Below are 21434 nucleotides of genomic sequence, written 5' to 3'. Positions count from 1 at the left end.
TTCAGAGATTTAGAGAAAAAATGTTCTTGGTCATCCCCCCCCCCCCCCTCTTTCTACAAATACTATGGGAAATGTGAACACCTGCAGTCCATGTTCTTCCCGTAATTGTGTAAACTCAAAGACCATGTTGTATTTTTGGTAGATGGGGCAAAGCGTCTCCTGTTGTTAAGATGGGCGAATCTGATAAGCCTACATCTGTGTGAGAACATGCCAACAGTGCTTGGAAAGCTGCAGTTATCAGAGTCAAGACAGAGTCTATCTGTGCCGGCCTTAGGCCAAAGCATCCCGGGTAATGGCCTCTGGCTCTCCCGTGGTCTCCCTCTGCTGCAGACGCCTCTACTCCCCACCTTTGTGTATTGCCACATAAAACACGAGAGTAGTATATGCATCTACCTAAATTATGCATTATGATGTGAAACAAACAAAAAAGTGAATAATGGTATTCAAATTGGTCAACCAATACTCTGGGTCTAATACTATAGTATGCCCTTTAAAGAGTTGAAGAAATATATTTTGTGTCAATGTGTCTCTCGAGAGAGAGAAAACGTACATATTTTGTGACGTCACGCGCACGGGACAGTTATACAAGTTTCTATAATATATTTGATGAGTTGGGAATTTGTGTGTTTGTCTCCTGAGCTCTATGGTTCAGGTTAATAGCCATTTTATGAAGGTGTATTGAAGACAGCTGAGCAGTGATGAAGAGTTTTGATCTAAACCATAAGATTCAGGTCAATAGCTGCTTGCATTCAGCCAGGGTGGTTAACATAAGCGCTTGGGAACGGTGGCCTTTGACCCAAGTGTAAGGTTCAGGTCAACGGCTAGTTATGACAAGCATATAATGAAGATGTTCTGGAGACGGCCTCTGAACCGACTCGTGGGATAAGGTCAAAGGCAAGTAGTGTCCCGGACATGAATCGCAATCTATCCTAATCATACTTTCATTTTCTTGATTTATGGAAATGGCGAGACTCGCTTTCTATAGTAGGGTGGACTAAAGGGCTGGACCGTACCTAACAACGACCTTCATGTTGAATAGGTTTTGCTCATCCAAGGCGTGGTAACACTGGAGACGTTTTATCCAGTGGGATAAAGATCACTGTCCTATGATCCATCGCATCAAAGGCTCACCTCACCTCACACCTAGGAAAAAAAAAAGAAAAAACCTAATTCAGTTTTAATCTTGTGATATCTTTATTTACTATTATCAAAGTAACAATGCAGTATCTTCTGTGATTTTAATCATCTGTAAAAAGATAAATAGACTGAAGCCATTTCACCCGTATTTGTTTCGTACTTGTTCCCCGTTTCTCGCTTTAGGGAAGTAGTGCCAGGAAGAAAGTTTGATGCACAGAAACCAGTGCCACCTTATCCACAGCCAAGTCCCTCAGACCAGTTCCGTGGTTTTAACCTACTTCATGTGTTCTGGCCAAGCCCACTGACAGCACGTTACTCCCCCTATGCCACATCGCTCTAATTTGTTCAACATATCCAATGCATGCCTTTCTCCTGAAAGTTCAGTGCCTAGCAACCCCCCATGACCAAAATGTGAGTACTCACCTGCTAGATACTATACCATTAATAGTATATACCTAGAGGACAAGTATATACAAGTAATACATGAGACAACCAAGGGATCCTACTGAATTTATTGATATCTATCCACTGTACTGGAAATATCAGTTGATGAATTACTAGCCCCCCACAAATACACACACACACCGCTCAGGGAGGGATAACCGACGAATCACAAAAGGAACTGAAATACAGAAGGAAAGAAACACGACCAAAGCCTTCATATTTTATATTATAAACACCAGATGCATGAGCTACACAGTATCCCCTTACAAGTATATAATAATGATAATGGTGATATATATATATATATATATATATATATATATATATATATATATATATATATATATATATATATATATATATCACACTATTCGCTATTTCCCGCGTTAGCGAGGTAGCGTTAAGAACAGAGAACTGGGCATCTGAGGGAATATCCTCACCTGGGCCCCTTCTCTGTTCCTTCTTTTGGAAAATTAAAAAAAAAAAAAAAGAAAATGGGAGGGGAGGATTTCCAGCAACCCCCCCCCCCCTGCTCCCTCCCCTTTTAGTCGCCTTCTACGACTCAGGGAATACGTGGGAAGTATTCTTTCTCCTCTATCCCCAGGTATGATAAATAAATGAATAAATAGATAAATAAATAAATAAATAAATATATATATATATATATATATATATATATATATATATATATATATATATATATATATATATATATCATTTATTCATTTATTTATTATACTTAGTCGCTGTCTCCCGCGTTAGCGAGGTAGCGTAAGGAAACAGACGAAAGAATGGCCCAACCCACTCACATACAAATGTATATACATATACAGGTGACGTGCTGTCAATGGATTGAACCAGGGCATGTGAAGCGCCTGGGGTAAACCATGGAAAGTTTTGTGGGGCCTGGATGTGGAAAGGGAGCTGTGGTTTCGGTGCATCATACATGACAGCAAGAGATTGAGTGTGAACGAATGTGGCCTTTGTTGTCTTTTCCTAGCGCTACCTCGCGCACATGCGGGGGGAGGGGGTTGTCATTTCATGTGTGGCGGGGTGGCGACGGAAATGAATAAGGGTAGACAGTATGAATTATGTACATGTGTATATATATGTACATGTTGAGATTTATAGATATGTATATGTGCGTGTGTGGACGTGTATGCGTATGTGGGTGGGTTGGGCCATTCTTTCGTGTTTCCTTGCGCTACCTCGCTAACGCGGGAGACAGCGACAAAATATAATATATATATATATATATATATATATATATATATATATATATATATATATATATTTCTTTCAAACTATTCGCCATTTCCCGCGTTAGCGAGGTAGCGTTAAGAACAGAGGACTGGGCCTTTGAGGGAACATCCTCACCTGGCCCCCTTCTTTGTTCCTTCTTTTGGAAAAAAAATATATGTATAATCGCCCATACACGCACACATACATATCAACATATACATACATAACACATACATATTCATGCTTGCTTGCCTTAATCCATTTCTAGCGCTACCACACCCCATAGCAAACAGCATCGCTACCCCCTGCTTCAGCGAGGTAGCGCCAAGAAAACAGTAAAAAAGGCCACATTCGTTCACACTCAGTCTCTAGCTGTTATATGTAATGCACCTAAACCACAGCTCCCTTTCCACATCCAGGCCCCACAAAACGTTCGACCTCGAAAAGAAAAATTACTGTACCTATTCAGCAAAAATGTTTTCTACCGAAAAGAAATAAAATCTTGAGTTCACCTAAAAGAATTCATTAAAAGAAAAGGCAACTGATTCTCCCCATCCCCCATGTTCCTCTGCCTGGGTCCAATTGCCTTGATAGCCAATAGAATGATGAGCTACGTACGTATTCCAGGTCCATTCTGGGTAGGCTGACGTGCCAGGCATATGTCTTCCATCAAGACTTCTACGAACATCAGCTGGAGCAGTTCGTTGAGGTAAGTAACTTGAGGGTAAATTCAGACGCTTCATAACAGTCAAGGAATAGTGTCTGGGCACGACATAAAGAGAAAATGGTTGAGGGTAAACTTAAAACCTCTTTTCGAATCATTATGTATCCTGCAGGATTTCAGGGCTATGGGATTACTGTAATTCAAGAGGTCAGTCTTGGTTAATAATATGAACCACGACAAGCCAATTCCATCTCAACCTAACCCAACTTGATTAGATAAAATCAAACTCGACTGACATTTTTCGTTCGAAATGAAGCTTCAGTGGCGAGAAACGTTTCATATCTTATGTGGTTTCATTTATAGATTTTTTTTTTTTTTAATGTTGGTTTCTTGAAATATGTATTTACTTAAATTTTAAGCGAATCTGAAGCCGCTGGAATTTGCTCAGCAGGAAAACGGATCGTTAGTTAGAGCAATACCAATGTCAGGCGGAGGCCTGGACCATCTTGTATTAGGTTCAAAGCACTTTATATATATATATATATATATATATATATATATATATATATATATATATATATATATATATATATATATATATATATATATTTTTTTTTTTTTTTCTTTTCTTTTTATACTTTGTCGCTGTCTCCCGCGTTTGCGAGGTAGCGCAAGGAAACAGACGAAAGAAATGGCCCCCCCCCCCCCATACACATGTATATACATACGTCCACACACGCAAATATACATACCTACACAGCTTTCCATGGTTTACCCCAGACGCTTCACATGCCCTGCTTCAATCCACTGACAGCACGTCAACCCCGGTATACCACATCGCTCCAATTCACTCTATTCCTTGCCCTCCTTTCACCCTCCTGCATGTTCAGGCCCCGATCACACAAAATCTTTTTCACTCCATCTTTCCACCTCCAATTTGGTCTCCCTCTTCTCCTTGTTCCCTCCACCTCCGACACATATATCCTCTTGGTCAATCTTTCCTCACTCATCCTCTCCATGTGCCCAAACCACTTCAAAACACCCTCTTCTGCTCTCTCAACCACGCTCTTTTTATTTCTACACATCTCTCTTACCCTTACGTTACTCACTCGATCAAACCACCTCACACCACACATTGTCCTCAAACATCTCATTTCCAGCACATCCATCCTCCTGCGCACCACTCTATCCATAGCCCACGCCTCGCAACCATACAACATTGTTGGAACCACTATTCCTTCAAACATACCCATTTTTGCTTTCCGAGATAATGTTCTCGACTTCCACACATTCTTCAAGGCTCCCAGGATTTTCGCCCCCTCCCCCTCCCTATGATCCACTTCCGCTTCCATGGTTCCATCCGCTGCCAGATCCACTCCCAGATATCTAAAACACTTCACTTCCTCCAGTTTTTCTCCATTCAAACTCACCTCCCAATTGACTTGACCCTCAACCCTACTGTACCTAATAACCTTGCTCTTATTCACATTTACTCTTAACTTTCTTCTTCCACACACTTTTCCAAACTCAGTCACCAGCTTCTGCAGTTTCTCACATGAATCAGCCACCAGCGCTGTATCATCAGCGAACAACAACTGACTCACTTCCCAAGCTCTCTCATCCCCAACAGTGGCAGATATAGGGTGTTTTGGTCGAGGTGGTGTGCAAAGTGAGAGGGTTAGGGAAAATGATTTGGTAAACAGAGAAGAGGTAGTGAAAGCTTTGCGGAAGATGAAAGCCGGCAAGGCAGCAGGTTTGGATGGTATTGCAGTGGAATTTATTAAAAAAGGGGGTGACTGTATTGTTGACTGGTTGGTAAGGTTATTTAATGTATGTATGACTCATGGTGAGGTGCCTGAGGATTGGCGGAATGCGTGCATAGTGCCATTGTACAAAGGCAAAGGGGATAAGAGTGAGTGCTCAAATTACAGAGGTATAAGTTTGTTGAGTATTCCTGGTAAATTATATGGGAGAGTATTGATTGAGAGGGTGAAGGCATGTACAGAGCATCAGATTGGGGAAGAGCAGTGTGGTTTCAGAAGTGGTAGAGGATGTGTGGATCAGGTGTTTGCTTTGAAGAATGTATGTGAGAAATACTTAGAAAAGCAAATGGATTTGTATGTAGCATTTATGGATCTGGAGAAGGCATACGATAGAGTTGATAGAGATGCTCTGTGGAAGGTATTAAGAATATATGGTGTGGGAGGAAAGTTGTTAGAAGCAGTGAAAAGTTTTTATCGAGGATGTAAGGCATGTGTACGTGTAGGAAGAGAGGAAAGTGATTGGTTCTCAGTGAATGTAGGTTTGCGGCAGGGGTGTGTGATGTCTCCATGGTTGCTTAATTTGTTTATGGATGGGGTTGTTAGGGAGGTGAATGCAAGAGTTTTGGAATGAGGGGCAAGTATATATATATATATATATATATATATATATATATATATATATATATATATATATATATATATATATATATATATATATATATATATGTTTGAGGAAAGGAACCTGGATGTTTTGGCTCTGAGTGAAACGAAGCTCAAGGGCAAAGGGGAAGAGTGGTTTGGGAATGTCTGGGGAGTAAAGTCAGGGGTTAGTGAGAGGACAAGAGCAAGGGAAGGAGTAGCAATACTCCTGAAACAGGAGTTGTGGGAGTATGTGATAGAGTGTAAGAAAGTAAATTCTCGATTAATATGGGTAAAACTGAAAGTTGATGGAGAGAGGTGGGTGATTATTGGTGCATATGCACCTGGGCATGAGAAGAAAGATCAAGAGAGGCAAGTGTTTTGGGAGCAGCTGAATGAGTGTGTTAGTGGTTTTGATGCACGAGACCGGGTCATAGTGATGGGTGATTTGAATGCAAAGGTGAGTAATGTGGCAGTTGAGGGAATAATTGGTATACATGGGGTGTTCAGTGTTGTAAATGGAAATGGTGAAGAGCTTGTAGATTTATGTGCTGAAAAAGGACTGATGATTGGGAATACCTGGTTTAAAAAGCGAGATATACATAAGTATACTTATGTAAGTAGGAGAGATGGCCAGAGAGCGCTATTGGATTACGTGTTAATTGACAGGCGTGCGAAAGAGAGACTTTTGGATGTTAATGTGCTGAGAGGTGCAACTGGAGGGATGTCTGATCATTATCTTGTGGAGGCTAAGGTGAAGATTTGTATGGGTTTTCAGAAAAGAAGAGTGAATGTTGGGGTGAAGAGGGTGGTGAGAGTAAGTGAGCTTGAGAAGGAGACCTGTGTGAGGAAGTACCAGGAGAGACTGAGTACAGAATGGAAAAAGGTGAGAACAATGGAAGTAAGGGGAGTGGGGGAGGAATGGGATGTATTTAGGGAATCAGTGATGGATTGCGCAAAAGATGCTTGTGGCATGAGAAGAGTGGGAGGTGGGTTGATTAGAAAGGGTAGTGAGTGGTGGGATGAAGAAGTAAGAGTATTAGTGAAAGAGAAGAGAGAGGCATTTGGACGATTTTTGCAGGGAAAAAATGCAATTGAGTGGGAGATGTATAACAGAAAGAGACAGGAGGTCAAGAGAAAGGTGCAAGAGGTGAAAAAAAGGGCAAATGAGAGTTGGGGTGAGAGAGTATCATTAAATTTTAGGGAGAATAAAAAGATGTTCTGGAAGGAGGTAAATAAAGTGCGTAAGACAAGGGAGCAAATGGAACTTCGGTGAAGGGCGCAAGTGGGGAGGTGATAACAAGTTGTGGTGATGTGAGAAGGAGATGGAGTGAGTATTTTGAAGGTTTGTTGAATGTGTTTGATGATAGAGTGGCAGATATAGGGTGTTTTGGTCGAGGTGGTGTGCAAAGTGCGAGGGTTAGGGAAAATGATTTGGTAAACAGAGAAGAGGTAGTAAAAGCTTTGCGGAAGATGAAAGCCGGCAAGGCAGCAGGTTTGGATGGTATTGCAGTGGAATTTATTAAAAAAGGGGGTGACTGTATTGTTGACTGGTTGGTAAGGTTATTTAATGTATGTATGACTCATGGTGAGGTGCCTGAGGATTGGCGGAATGCGTGCATAGTGCCATTGTACAAAGGCAAAGGGGATAAGAGTGAGTGCTCAAATTACAGAGGTATAAGTTTGTTGAGTATTCCTGGTAAATTATATGGGAGGGTATTGATTGAGAGGGTGAAGGCATGTACAGAGCATCAGATTGGGGAAGAGCAGTGTGGTTTCAGAAGTGGTAGAGGATGTGTGGATCAGGTGTTTGCTTTGAAGAATGTATGTGAGAAATACTTAGAAAAGCAAATGGATTTGTATGTAGCATTTATGGATCTGGAGAAGGCATATGATAGAGTTGATAGAGATGCTCTGTGGAAGGTATTAAGAATATATGGTGTGGGAGGAAAGTTGTTAGAAGCAGTGAAAAGTTTTTATCGAGGATGTAAGGCATGTGTACGTGTAGGAAGAGAGGAAAGTGATTGGTTCTCAGTGAATGTAGGTTTGCGGCAGGGGTGTGTGATGTCTCCATGGTTGTTTAATTTGTTTATGGATGGGGTTGTTAGGGAGGTAAATGCAAGAGTTTTGGAAAGAGGGGCAAGTATGAAGTCTGTTGGGGATGAGAGAGCTTGGGAAATGAGTCAGTTGTTGTTCGCTGATGATACAGCGCTGGTGGCTGATTCATGTGAGAAACTGCAGAAGCTGGTGACTGAGTTTGGAAAAGTGTGTGGAAGAAGAAAGTTAAGAGTAAATGTGAATAAGAGCAAGGTTATTAGGTACAGTAGGGTTGAGGGTCAAGTCAATTGGGAGGTGAGTTTGAATGGAGAAAAACTGGAGGAAGTGAAGTGTTTTAGATATCTGGGAGTGGATCTGGCAGCGGATGGAACCATGGAAGCGGAAGTGGATCATAGGGTGGGGGAGGGGGCGAAAATCCTGGGGGCCTTGAAGAATGTGTGGAAGTCGAGAACATTATCTCGGAAAGCAAAAATGGGTATGTTTGAAGGAATAGTGGTTCCAACAATGTTGTATGGTTGCGAGGCGTGGGCTATGGATAGAGTTGTTCGCAGAAGGATGGATGTGCTGGAAATGAGATGTTTGAGGACAATGTGTGGTGTGAGGTGGTTTGATCGAGTGAGTAACGTAAGGGTAAGAGAGATGTGTGGAAATAAAAAGAGCGTGGTTGAGAGAGCAGAAGAGGGTGTTTTGAAGTGGTTTGGGCACATGGAGAGGATGAGTGAGGAAAGATTGACCAAGAGGATATATGTGTCGGAGGTGGAGGGAACAAGGAGAAGAGGGAGACCAAATTGGAGGTGGAAAGATGGAGTGAAAAAGATTTTGTGTGATCGGGGCCTGAGCATGCAGGAGGGTGAAAGGAGGGCAAGGAATAGAGTGAATTGGAGCGATGTGGTATACCGGGGTTGACGTGCTGTCAGTGGATTGAAGCAGGGCATGTGAAGCGTCTGGGGTAAACCATGGAAAGCTGTGTAGGTATGTATATTTGCGTGTGTGGACGTATGTATATACATGTGTATGGGGGGGGGGCCATTTCTTTCGTCTGTTTCCTTGCGCTACCTCGCAAACGCGGGAGACAGCGACAAAGTATAATAAAAATAATATATATATATATATATATATATATATATATATATATATATATATATATATATATATATTTTTTTTTTTTTTTTTCTTTTTTTTTCATACTATTCGCCATCTCCCGCATTAGCGAGGTTGCGTTAAGAACAGAGGACTGGACCTTTGAGGGAATATCCTCACCTGGCCCCTATCTCTGTCCCTTCTTTTGGAAAATTAAAAAAAACCGAGAGGGGAGGATTTCCAGCCCCCCGCTCCCCTCCCTTTTAGTCGCCTTCTACGACACGCAGGGAATACGTGGGAAGTATTCTTTCTCCCCTATCCCCAGGGATAGTATATACATGTATGGGGATAAGGGAGAAAGAATACTTCCCACGTATTCCCTGCGTGTCGTAGAAGGCGACTAAAAGGGGAGGGAGCGGGGGGCTGGAAATCCTCCCCTCTCATTATTTTTCTTAATTTTCCAAAAGAAGGAACAGAGAAGGGGGCCAGGTGAGGATATTCCCTCAAAGGCCCAGTTCTCTGTTCTTAATGCTACCTCGCTAACGCGGGAAATGGCGAATAGTTTGAAAGAAAGAAAAGAATATATATATATATATATATATATATATATATATATATATATATATATATATATATATATATATATATATATCATACAAACCTCCAACAGTCAGGATCGAAATTTAGAACGTACAGGTCTCCGTCAATATTACCAGACATAAACACAGACGATAGACATACTGCATCAAACAAGTTCTACTTTCGGTAATAAAGAATAATTAAATACATTAATATGTTTGATGATATTAACAATATGAGTTAATAATTATCTAATAGCACACATCCTAACAAAGGTATATTTTCGTTTCACTGTGCAGGCGTTTGTGAAGAGTCCAGCTGTGGCGACGACGCTGGAGGTTTGGCGCGGACACCACAAGGCGCCCCTGGGTCAGTAGTCCTCAGTCCACTGTTGTCGTGTTGTAGGCAGGTCCTCCTGACGCTGGGGGAAAAAATATTATGATAGGACACACAAGTGGCTAACAAAGGTTATATAGGATGACGCCCTTTGGGACACTGACGACAGCTTAGGGACGCTGTCACTGTCCCATCCTTCTCATCTTACATTTAATCGGACTGAATTCTATAAACCATTTATCAGATCAACTTTTTTGAGTCTATAAAAGTCTCCTTCTAAAGTGATGCAATATGTATGGGTTTAGATCTAATGGATGTCGACCGCTGAATAGCCCATCATACTATTTCTTCTTGCTATGATACTTCTCAGAAAGTTTATTTATAGAAATGGGATAATCGAAAGATGGGGGGGAAAAATCGTTTTTATCGCACACAATAGGACGCTAAAGTCACATGAAGTTATTGCTATGTTATCTGAATTTTTCGCATACTTTTGACAAAACCGAAAGTCGTTAGAAATTTAACATTCAAAACAGTTCTAAACATAAAAAAAAAAAGAATGAAAGTATTATACCTGAAAAAGACAAAACTTTGACATTTTCTGTTCCAGCAAATGGAACTTAATCCAAACTATGAAAGATTATTTGGTTTATGAAACAACTTTTGGGTACGTGCAACTCTTTCTTATCCTTAAGATTGTTCTGTGTTTTGCTTCACTTGGTTATTGTTTATTTGATTATCATCACCCCTTCCATTCCTCTTACACTGCAATCGGAGATTTCAGTGTGTTGTGTTTACAGGACATGGAGCGTGTGTTGAGCGTGTGGAGGAAGTGCCTTGCTCTTTAACGTCAATGGCGGTGTTCAGGCGACTCTACGAGACTGGTGTGGTGAGGGAGGACGGGAATATTGTCCGCTGCCCGGACGAATACCACGACCACCTGATACTTGATGATAACCTCAAGAAGGTGTGGCCTCACCCTGACGCTTTCAAGACCCAATGAAATCTGTGGACTATTCAACCCTCTGGGGCATCTTTCTATACAAACTGTTACGTCGAAGGAAATATCTGTCCTTACAATATATATATATATATATATATATATATATATATATATATATATATATATATATATATATATATATATAATAGGGAAGTAACTATTCGAATACTAGGTACTCGAATATCCTTCGTCTCACGTTGGTGAGCAACGGGGTCTACATCGGTCTTTTCCTACCAGGTTCACACAGGTTTGTATGTTCTAAGAAGGTGCGCGTTCATATACACTTTGTTCGTATTCATATACCTCCGCGATGTACAGTTAGGTTCGGTGAAATGATATCTGCTGGCTGTGTGAGCCTGATGGGAAAAGACCGGTCTAGACCCCGTTGGAACCTTGGAAGTGGAAGTGAGTCACAGGGTGGGGGAGGGGGGGAAGGTTCTGGAAGCGTTGAAAATGTATGGAAGGCGAGAACGTTATTCAGAGAACAAAAATGGGTATGTCTGAAGGAATAGTTGTTCCAACAATGTTATATGGTTGCGAGGAATGGGCTATGAATTGCTTTTAGCAGCTTACGACCTACACCATATATTCTTGAGACCTTCCACAAAGCTCCTTTATCAACCCTATCGTGTGCCTTCTCCAGCTCCGTAAACATCATATATAAATCATTCTGTTTCCAAAGTATTTCTCGCACACATTCTTTAAAGCAAACACCTGATCCACACATCCTCTACCACGCCTGAAACCACATGCCTTCATCCTCTCAGTCGCTGCTGACCCATACTGCTTATCAGTTGCGCTCAGACTTGTGTAGTTTGAACACTCACCTTTATCTTGAAGCCTTGCCTTCATACAGTGGCATTATACATGCATTCCGACCATTCTCAGGCACCTCAACATGATCCATACATACATTGAAAATCCTAACTCACCAGTCAACAACAGTCACCCTTTTTCTCCAAAAACTCAACTCCAATACCACCCACTCCAACCATCTCGCCACATTTCACCGAGTCACAGTGTCGGGGAGGGGCGAAATTTTTGGGAGCGATGAAGAATGTGTGGAAGGAGAGAACGTTATCTCAGAGAGCAAAAAAACATGTTGCCTTCAGCAACAATAATACTATAAAGGATATCTTAATCAGCAACCCATCCGCATCCAGGCCCCACAGACCTTTCCATGAGTCACCTCAGACGTTTCACAGGCCCTGATTCAGTACATTGAGAACACGTCGACCCCAGTATACCACAGCGTTCCAACTCACTCTATTCCTTGCACGCCTGTCACCCTCCTATATGTTCAGGCCCCGATCGCTTAAAATCTTTTCATTCCATCCTTCCACCTCCAATTTGGTCTCCCACTTCTCCTTGTTCCCTCCACCTCTGACACATATATTCTTTTTGTCAATCTTTCCTCTCATTCTTTCCATATGTCCAAACCATTTTAACACACCCTCTTGTGCTCTCTTTTTTCACACATTTCTCTTACGCTTTCATCACTCATTCGATCAAACCACCTCACACCACATACTTTCTTCAAAAATTTCATTTCTAACATATCCACCCTCCCCCGTACAACCCTATCAACAGCCCATGCCTTGCAGCCATATAATAATGTTGGAACTACTATTCCTTCAAACATACCCATTTTTGCTCTCCAAGGTAACGTTCTTTCCTTCCACATATTCTTCATCGCTCCCAGAACCTTCGCCCCCTCCCCCACCCTGTGACTCACTTCCGCTTTCATGGTTCCATTCGCTGCTCAGTCCACTCCCAGATATCTAAAACACTTCACTTCCTCCAATTTTTCTCCATTCAAACTTACATCCCAATTAACTTGTCCCTCAACCCTACTGAACCTATTAACCTTGCTTTTATTTACATTTACTCTCAACTTTCTCCTTTCGCACAATTAACCAAACTCAGTCACCAACTTCTGCAGTTTCTCACTCGAATCAACCATCAGAGCTGTATCATCGGCAAACAACAACTGACTCACTTAACAGGCCCTCTCATCCCCAACAGACTGCATACTCGGCCCTCGCTCCAAGACTCTTATATTTACCACCCTAACCAGCCCATCCATAAACAAATTAAACAATCATGGGGACATCACACACCCCTGACGCAGACCGACATTCACTGGCCTGATCAAGGTACCTATTTTATCGACCAACCCCTAGGGGTGGAAGAACAACTGGGTTGACTGTGGACCGACTGCTGCAACCAGGATTCGAACCTATGCGCTCGACTCTGGGCGGCCCATGAATGCGTTACGGTCAGGAACGGGAAAAGTCAATTTGAACGACTAAAATTTGAGCTAGACTTACTGCATTATACAAAACCATCTTCGGCTTAAATGTAATACACAGTTTCATTTGTACATTAGTACCTTGATGAGAGAATATGATGTGATCTCTACCAGTACCTCAGTCTGTGCTGAGTTCAGAGGTTGGAAAGCCAAAGTCAGAATTGCTGAGGTTCTATGATAGGTACATTTCAGGGGAATTTTTGTCTTGGAAAGTAGGTGGTGCATGGTAGGAAGAAGGATTTATTACACACAACAGTCGGTCGCTTGCATATGACCATTGTTTTTGACAAACAAGAAATAGATGTATAGACCGAAAAAAAAAAAAAAACTGATCAATAACAAGTGGTAGGTGGTAGGGAGCCATCGGCCAGGGAGGTATGTTAATGGTACAACCCACCTGGGTATGGGGAGGGTTAGTGACGTCTATTTGGTGAGCCAGCACTTCAGTGGTTGTCTAGTTGCACTCCTCTGACCCAGGTAACTATATTTTCTTTCTGGCTCTCACACTCACACGATTGTGGGTATTGGCTACTGACACAAACTCCCTCGTCACACGTAACACTTAACTCGGACAACTCATTCTTCGTAACTAGATTTTCCTGCGGTGCGCGCTATGCGCTAGCCCAGCCTTCTAGCAAAATAATAGGAGCAAGAAATAGAAATGGTACAAACAAAAAAAATGAGGCAGGATCATTAAGGGAAACATTAGGTACAAGAAGTAGGCAGGAACACTGGGCGAGAACATTCGGTAGATGTAATACGTTGGAACATTATGGAGGAACATACCGCTAAGAACATCATATAGAAGCCACTGGAAACACTGCGGGTGTCATGGATACAGATAGATGGATAGATTATTCATAATATCATGAAAACTAAGAAATCTACAACGCTCACTATTCCGATGTTTATGTTGTCAGGTGCTGGTGAAGGAGGATGGAGACTTGTGGGGGGTCCTAGGCCAGGAGGACCGACGCCAGCTGCTGGTGAGGCTCTTCCGTTTGGTGGCGCTGGGCGGCGAGTGCTGCCAGTTTGAGGACAACATCCACCATTACCTCGCTGTCACCAGGACCCTCTACAGGGACCTCGTAACGTGAGCCTCAGTCATCCAGGGCAGGAATAGTCACCTGTCGGGAAGGGGGTAAAATTAACTCTTAACAAATCAATTACGTTCGATGAATATATTCTTATTTTTCACTGATGTAAGAAAACTGTGAAGTGCCTGGCAATGTAGGGAAATCATGGACGGAGACTAAACATTATGTTGCATCTGTATACGTATTTCTCCGTAGAAGGGTTGACGTAATGTTTCTGGTCAGTTCCTTCTTATTTCCCCCATTCAGATTAACTTCATCTTTCCAGCAAAAAGCATCTTAATCCTGCCTTTCGATGTGACCCATAAGAGTCACGTCAAACGCCAATAGTGTCCAGGGTGCATTTTACCGAACCTAACTGTACAACGCGAAGGTATATGAATACGAACAAAGTGCATGGATCTGAAGACATATGATAGGGTTGATAGACATGCTTTGTGGAAGATATTAAGAGTATATTGTGTGGGAGGTAAGTTGCTAAAAACAGTGAAATTCTTTTTTATCAAGGATGTAAAGCATGTGTATGAGTAAGAAGAGAGGAAAGTGATTGGTTCCCAGCGAACGTCGGTTTGCGGCAGGGGTACATGATGTCTCCATGGTTGCTTAATTTGTCTATGAATGGGGTGGTTACGGAGAAGAATGCAAGGGTTTTAGAGAGATGGGCAAGCATGCAGTCTGTTCTGAGAGGGCTTAGGAAACTGAGTCAGTTGTTGTTCGTTAATGATACAGCGCTGGTGGCTGATTCGGATGAGAAACTGCAGAAGTTGGTGACTGAGTTTGGTAAAATGTGTGAAAGAAGAAAGCTGAGAGTAAATGTTGCTTAATTTGTGTATAGATGGGGTGGTTAGGGAGAAGAATGCAAGAGTTTTGGAGAGAGGGGCAAGTATACAGTCTGTTTTGGATGAGAGGGCTTGGGAAACTGAGTCAGTTGTTCGCTAATGATACAGCGCTGGTGGCTGATTCGGATGAGAAACTGCAGAAGTTGGTGACTGAGTTTGGTAAAATGTGTGAAAGAAGAAAGCTGAGAGTAAATGTTGCTTAATTTGTGTATAGATGGGGTGGTTAGGGAGAAGAATGCAAGAGTTTTGGAGAGAGGGGCAAGTATACAGTCTGTTTTGGATGAGAGGGCTTGGGAAACTGAGTCAGTTGTTCGCTAATGATACAGCGCTGGTGGCTGATTCGGATGAGAAACTGCAGAAGTTGGTGACTGAGTTTGGTAAAGTGCGTGAAAGAAGAAAGCTGAGAGTAAATGTGAATAAGAGCGAGGTTATTAGGTTCAGTAGGGTTGAGGGACAAGTAAATTGGGATGTAAGTTTGAATGGAGAAAAACTGGAGGAAGTAAATTGTTCTAGATATCTGGGGGTGGATTTAGCAGCGGATGGAACAATAGAAGCGGAAGTGAGTCACTAAGTGGGGGAGGGGGGCGAAGGTTCTGGGAACGTTGAAGAATGTATGGAAGGTAAGAACATTATCTCGGAGAGCAAAAATGGATATATTTGAAGGAATAGTGGTTCCAATAGTGCTATATGGCTACGAGGCATGGGATATAGATAAGGTTGTGCGGAAGAGGGTGGATGTGTTGGAAATTAGATGTTTGAGGACAATATGTGGTGTGAGGTGGTTTGATCGAGTAAGTAATGAAAGGGTATGAGAGATGTGCGGTAATAAAAAGAGTGTGGTTGAGAGAGCAGAAGAGGGTGTTGAAATGGTGAGGTCATGGGGAGAATAAGTGAGGAAAGATTAACAAAGAGGATATGTGACAGAGGTAGAAGGAACAAGGACAAGTGGGAGACCAAATTGGAAGTGGTAGGATAGAGTGAAAAAGATTTTGAGCGATCGGGGCTTGATGATACAAGAGGGTGAAAGGCGTGCAAGGAATGAGTGAATTGGAACGATGTGGTATACCGGGGTCGACGTACTGTGAATGGATTTGAACCAGGGCATGTGAAGCGTCTGGGGTAAACCATGGAAAGTTTCGTGGGGCCTGAATGTGGAAATGGAGCTGTGGTTTCGGTGCATTACTCATGACAGCTAGAGACTTGAGTGTGAACGAATGTGCCTTTTTTGTCTTTTCCTAGCGCTACCTCTCTATTGCATGTGTGGCGGGGTGGCGATGGGAATAGATAAAGGCAGCAAGTTTGAATATGTACATGTGTATATATGCATATGTCTGTGTATGTATATGTATCATACGTTGAAATGCATTGGTATGTATATGTGCGTGTGTGGGCGTTTATGCATGTACATGTGTATGTGCGTAGGTCGGACCATTCTTTCGCCCGTGTCGTTGCGCTACCTCGCTAACGCGGGAGACGGCGATTAAGCATAATATATATATATATATATATATATATATATATATATATATATATATATATATATATATATATATATATATGGCGTCCTAGCTTCGACTGGATCTTTGAGGGAATGTCCTCACCTGGCTCCCTTCTGCGTTCCTTCTTTTGGAAAATTAAAAAAAAAAAAAAAAACGAGAGGGGAGGATTTCCAACCCCCCGCTCCCTTCCCTTTTAGTCGCCTTCTACGACACGCAGGGAATACGTGGGAAGTATTCTTTATCCCCTATCCCAAGGGATATATATATATATATATATATATATATATATATATATATATATATATATATATATATATATATATATATATATATGTGTATATTCCTGTTCTATTTCTCTATGAAATTTTATTTTGATGCATGAGCAATGTAGTAGTCGAAGTTGTAGTAGTAATGGTGGTGCTCGTCTGTCTGTTTGTGGGAAAATGACCCTCTCACCTCACCTGTAAGTGGTAAAGTTCAGAGATATGATGGGCATAGTGACGGTGGTGTTACTGTGATGTGAGTATAATGAAGAGTATAGAGAACATAAAATGGTCATACTAATTTCAAGGCCGCCCTTGAACCTACCTTAGTGAAGATATGGGTATTGTGAAGGTGAGGGTGTGGTGAAGACTAAAGTAAACCTATTTTATATGAAGATACGAGTATTACGAATATACGGTGTGATGAGAAAAGAGTTTGTAGTTAGCATCAAAGTACAGTGAATAGGGTGTAATGAAAATGAGATTGTGATTAAAAACAAATAATGGTTATGTGAAGATGGGGTATTGCGAAGATGCAGTTTAGTATAGATTTACGGCAAATATCCAAGCTCATACAGTATCAAACATAAGTCTAAACATCCCTGTATATCTTCCACTCTGACTATCTAAATGTACCGCACATATGATTATTCAGTGTAAAAATTTCCAGCCCACCCTAATCTTATGCTCTTGTATGATTAGTTAACTAGTAACTATCATGACCTCCCAGTTCTATAATAACTCTAATACCTTAACTGTGTATTTTCAGCCAAATATATATATATATATATATATATATATATATATATATATATATATATATATATATATATATATATATATATATATATATTTCCCTGGGGATAGGGGAGAAAGAATACTTCCCACGTATTCCCTGCGTGTCGTAGAAGGCGACTAAAAGGGAAGGGAGCGGGGGGCTGGAAATCCTCCCCTCTCGTTTTTTTTTTTTTTTTAATTTTCCAAAAGAAGGAACAGACAAGAGGGCCAGGTGAGGATATTCCCTCAAAGGCCCAGTCCTCTGTTCTTAACGCTACCTCGCTATCGCGGGAAATAGCGAATAGTATGGGAAAAAAAGAAAAAAAAAAAAAAAAAATATATATATATATATATATATATATATATATATATATATATATATATATATATATATATATATATATATCATATACACTTAACACGCACACACAAAACACAATTATTAATGTATAGATTGCCGTCAATGTTTCTTATCATTATTTATCATAATTATCATTATCATTATCATCATTAGTATTAGTAGTAGTAGTCTTTCATATGGTAAGGTAATTCTGCACATCCCACAGTATCATGTCTCTCGACAGGCCCATAGCGGAGGGTGGGCAGGTGGTAGTGAGGTCTGTGGCAGGGCAGGTGAGGGTAGCGACGGCGGGCGGGGGTTCCGTACCCGACGATCCCAGCCACTCCCAGAACTTACTCCTCCTGGTGATCAACCCGCACGCCCATACTCTCAACGTCCTCCTGCACCAGCATGGCGTAGGAGACATGGACTAGGCACCATCTTCATCGGACCTGTTTACACGCCTGCACCCACGGCCGGCCATACGTAACTCCCTCCAAGCCAGATCTGCAACACCTTTGTTTGAGTTCACACAACATTAACCAACAATACCCCCCCAATGTGACCATACCTACAATATTCTGACCTTGCCTACGTCTTGCAAGTCACGCCAGGTTGAAAATAATTGTCAGGGCCAGAAGGGCTTGCACGAAGCCTAGACGAACACATGGGGCATCCATGGGAAGCAAAGTTCTCCATCTCGTACTGATCACACATCCTTCCTTGACGGGTACTTGTACAACGTATAGTAGTGGGAACGTAGTAACCTGATTAGATTCAATAGTTTTCAGACGCAATTTCTATCTAATTTTCTTTCTAAACGCCATAGGTCTGTCGCTCCTTGAGCCTAATAAATTGATAAAAGAAGAAGTCAGTTTGCCTTTGTTCAGTTTTCAAAACGCCTAAGTCAAACCTCTAATGCCATTAAACTAGGCGATCACACTTCTAACTGGCAGATCCAACAGTCAACAACACCAAGGTTACTTCGAAATTATTTTCCTTATCAGCCGTTTCCCATCTACAGACGCTTTTAATCGCCAAGTATTGGGGGTACTGCTTGTACAGTGTATCTGGAATGACTTCCTCCAATTCTCTATTAGCACAGGATGGAATCAAAAGCCTATTACCTCTAATACCACTTGCAATATCTTTCTTTAATGTTCCCTTTTTCATGATGAACTTCATCCATGTATCATTCTAACTATGAAATCTCCTCACTTTTCACTTCTCTCATTACCAATCCATCGTCTGCAAACATGTTCAGGTCAAGAGTCTGTGCCTTCTGGTAAGTCATTCATATAGATCAAGAAGAGTAATGAACCAAGAACAGAATCCTATGGTGTTGCTTTTCAATGAAATAATCTTCTATTCATTCTAAAACTCCCCCTTCCCCTCAACATCTATTAATGCATAATATGTTTGTGTGTGGATCTATATACAGTGGTGTATATTAGGTATAGACTTATGCCATCGCATTCTCCAGTGTAAATTTTGTTTTCCATTTAATTTCATTAGTTTGGGATGCAATATGCCAACGTATTTGGTAATCGATTACTTTGCTTGCAATGACGATCCTTGCTTAATATGGTAACAGATTTATAATTGTAAAGGGATAATAAATGTGACGATCCCTACTTAATATGGTAACAGATTTATCATTGTAAAGGGATAATAAATATGACGATCCCTGCTTAATATGGTAACATTTATCATTGTAAAGGGATAATAAATATGCTACAGTGAACAAGCAGTGTTTACTCAGCAAAGTATACAAAGTAAACATGATGACTCATTTGATGTTTGAGCTACGTCCCGTGATCTGCTCAAAAGGAGAAATACTCTATTAGAGGAATTATTATTTACCGTGGACAGAATTTGATTTTACATATTTTATGCATCATCATTAACATAGTGTGTTCAACGAGACTCGTAAAATGCAGATACATTCATCGTTCCCAGAAAACTAAAACTTTCCATCGTTAAGAATCTAATAATTAATAATTTTCCTCGGGGTGCAAATCCATGGTGATAATTTGACCATTTCCGTAGTCCGAACAGCCAGTACTGTGTATTTACCTTATGCAACTTGTTTCCACAGGCGTCAGTGCTGGCCTATGTTCCAACTTGCTTCCCCAGGCGTCAGTGCTGGCCTATGGCTCTGAGACTGGAATGCGTTGTGCTCTGTTCCCAGTTCTATTTTCTCCTTCGCATATTGATGGATATATTTGCGTAAAGTGCTACTTCTCTCCTTGAGATATGAACAACGTTATTGTAGTCGTGTCACGACAAGAGCAATGCCAGCTCATGTGGAGTACAGACACTATCAGCCGTGTTCCAACAATCGCGTCATGACATGTTTGGGGAGAGTTTTCTTGAGCAATTCCTTCGTCCACGTTCCTTTGCACATTTGGTAGCAGTTACACTGAACAGAACCAGTTCATGTTAGAACTTAACTGTATACAGATAAGTTAAATAACTGTCACGCAAATCTCTTACCTTACTTTTCACCTAGTCGCTGCCTGCTTAAACACACGTAAGACTAAGAAACATTATGTTAAGAGAAACTATGTTCAGTTTACTTCAGCCAAGTTGGTAATGCTGGTCCAAAGGGGAAGTGGGAGTTACACTTAAGAATTTCCTATGTATTTGGGGCAAGATTTATGCGTTTCAGCACTTTAAAAGTCCATGTTGGCCTGGTTCGACGCAATAGTTCTACACCTAGATGAAAGTTCTGAAATAATCCGAGTGCTAACACTGCATCGTAGTGACTACCATATTTAAAATTTATTTCATCAACATTGGGTGACTGTTCTTTTCCTATATAGTATATTGATAATTTTAATTTCAACTTATTTCATCGTTGGTTGATTGTATTTCACCATTGGTTAATTGTTCTCTACCATTAACTTGTATGATATGCAAAGTAGTCTTGACTCAATTGAATTTACCATTCATATTTCATCATCGGCACTTGATCTATAACATCCTAAAATTTACCATGTTCCATAATTTAATTTATTTCATCATTGGCACTTTGATAGTTCTAATACATCTGATAATTACCGGTGCATAATATACTTTATTTCATCATCGGCACTTGCTGATAGTTCTATAACATAATTCAATATATTCCATTATTTTATTTCATCATCTGCCCTTGCTAATAGTTCTATAACATTATCTTCTAAATTTACTATGTTCCATAATTTACTTTTATTTCACCATCAACATTGGTTGATTACTCTTACTTTATTTCGTCATCAACATGAGGTGATTGTACAACTCGATCATCTTATATTTACCTTAAGCAAGATTGGATCGTCATTATCTTCAAATCTGTGTAATCTCAGGGGATTCTAAGGTGCA

General features: G+C 41.0%; 1 protein-coding gene across 1 annotated transcript; it reads left to right on the top strand.

The window, feature by feature from the left end:
• Positions 1-207: 207 nt before the first annotated feature.
• Positions 208-21323, top strand: LOC139764809 (cilia- and flagella-associated protein 300-like). Its single transcript, XM_071691752.1, has 6 exons — positions 208-351; positions 3425-3532; positions 9906-9975; positions 10743-10909; positions 14177-14349; positions 18313-21323. The coding sequence occupies exons 1-6, from the start codon at positions 208-210 to the stop codon at positions 18500-18502; spliced, it is 852 nt and encodes a 283-aa protein (XP_071547853.1). The 3' UTR covers positions 18503-21323.
• The last annotated feature ends 111 nt before the right edge of the window (positions 21324-21434 follow it).

Source organism: Panulirus ornatus, chromosome 4, assembly GCF_036320965.1.
Source record: "Panulirus ornatus isolate Po-2019 chromosome 4, ASM3632096v1, whole genome shotgun sequence".
In the NCBI taxonomy this organism is placed as follows: domain Eukaryota; kingdom Metazoa; phylum Arthropoda; class Malacostraca; order Decapoda; family Palinuridae; genus Panulirus; species Panulirus ornatus.
The sequence above is the reverse complement of the archived record's forward strand: the minus strand, read 5'-3'. Positions and strand labels throughout refer to the sequence as shown.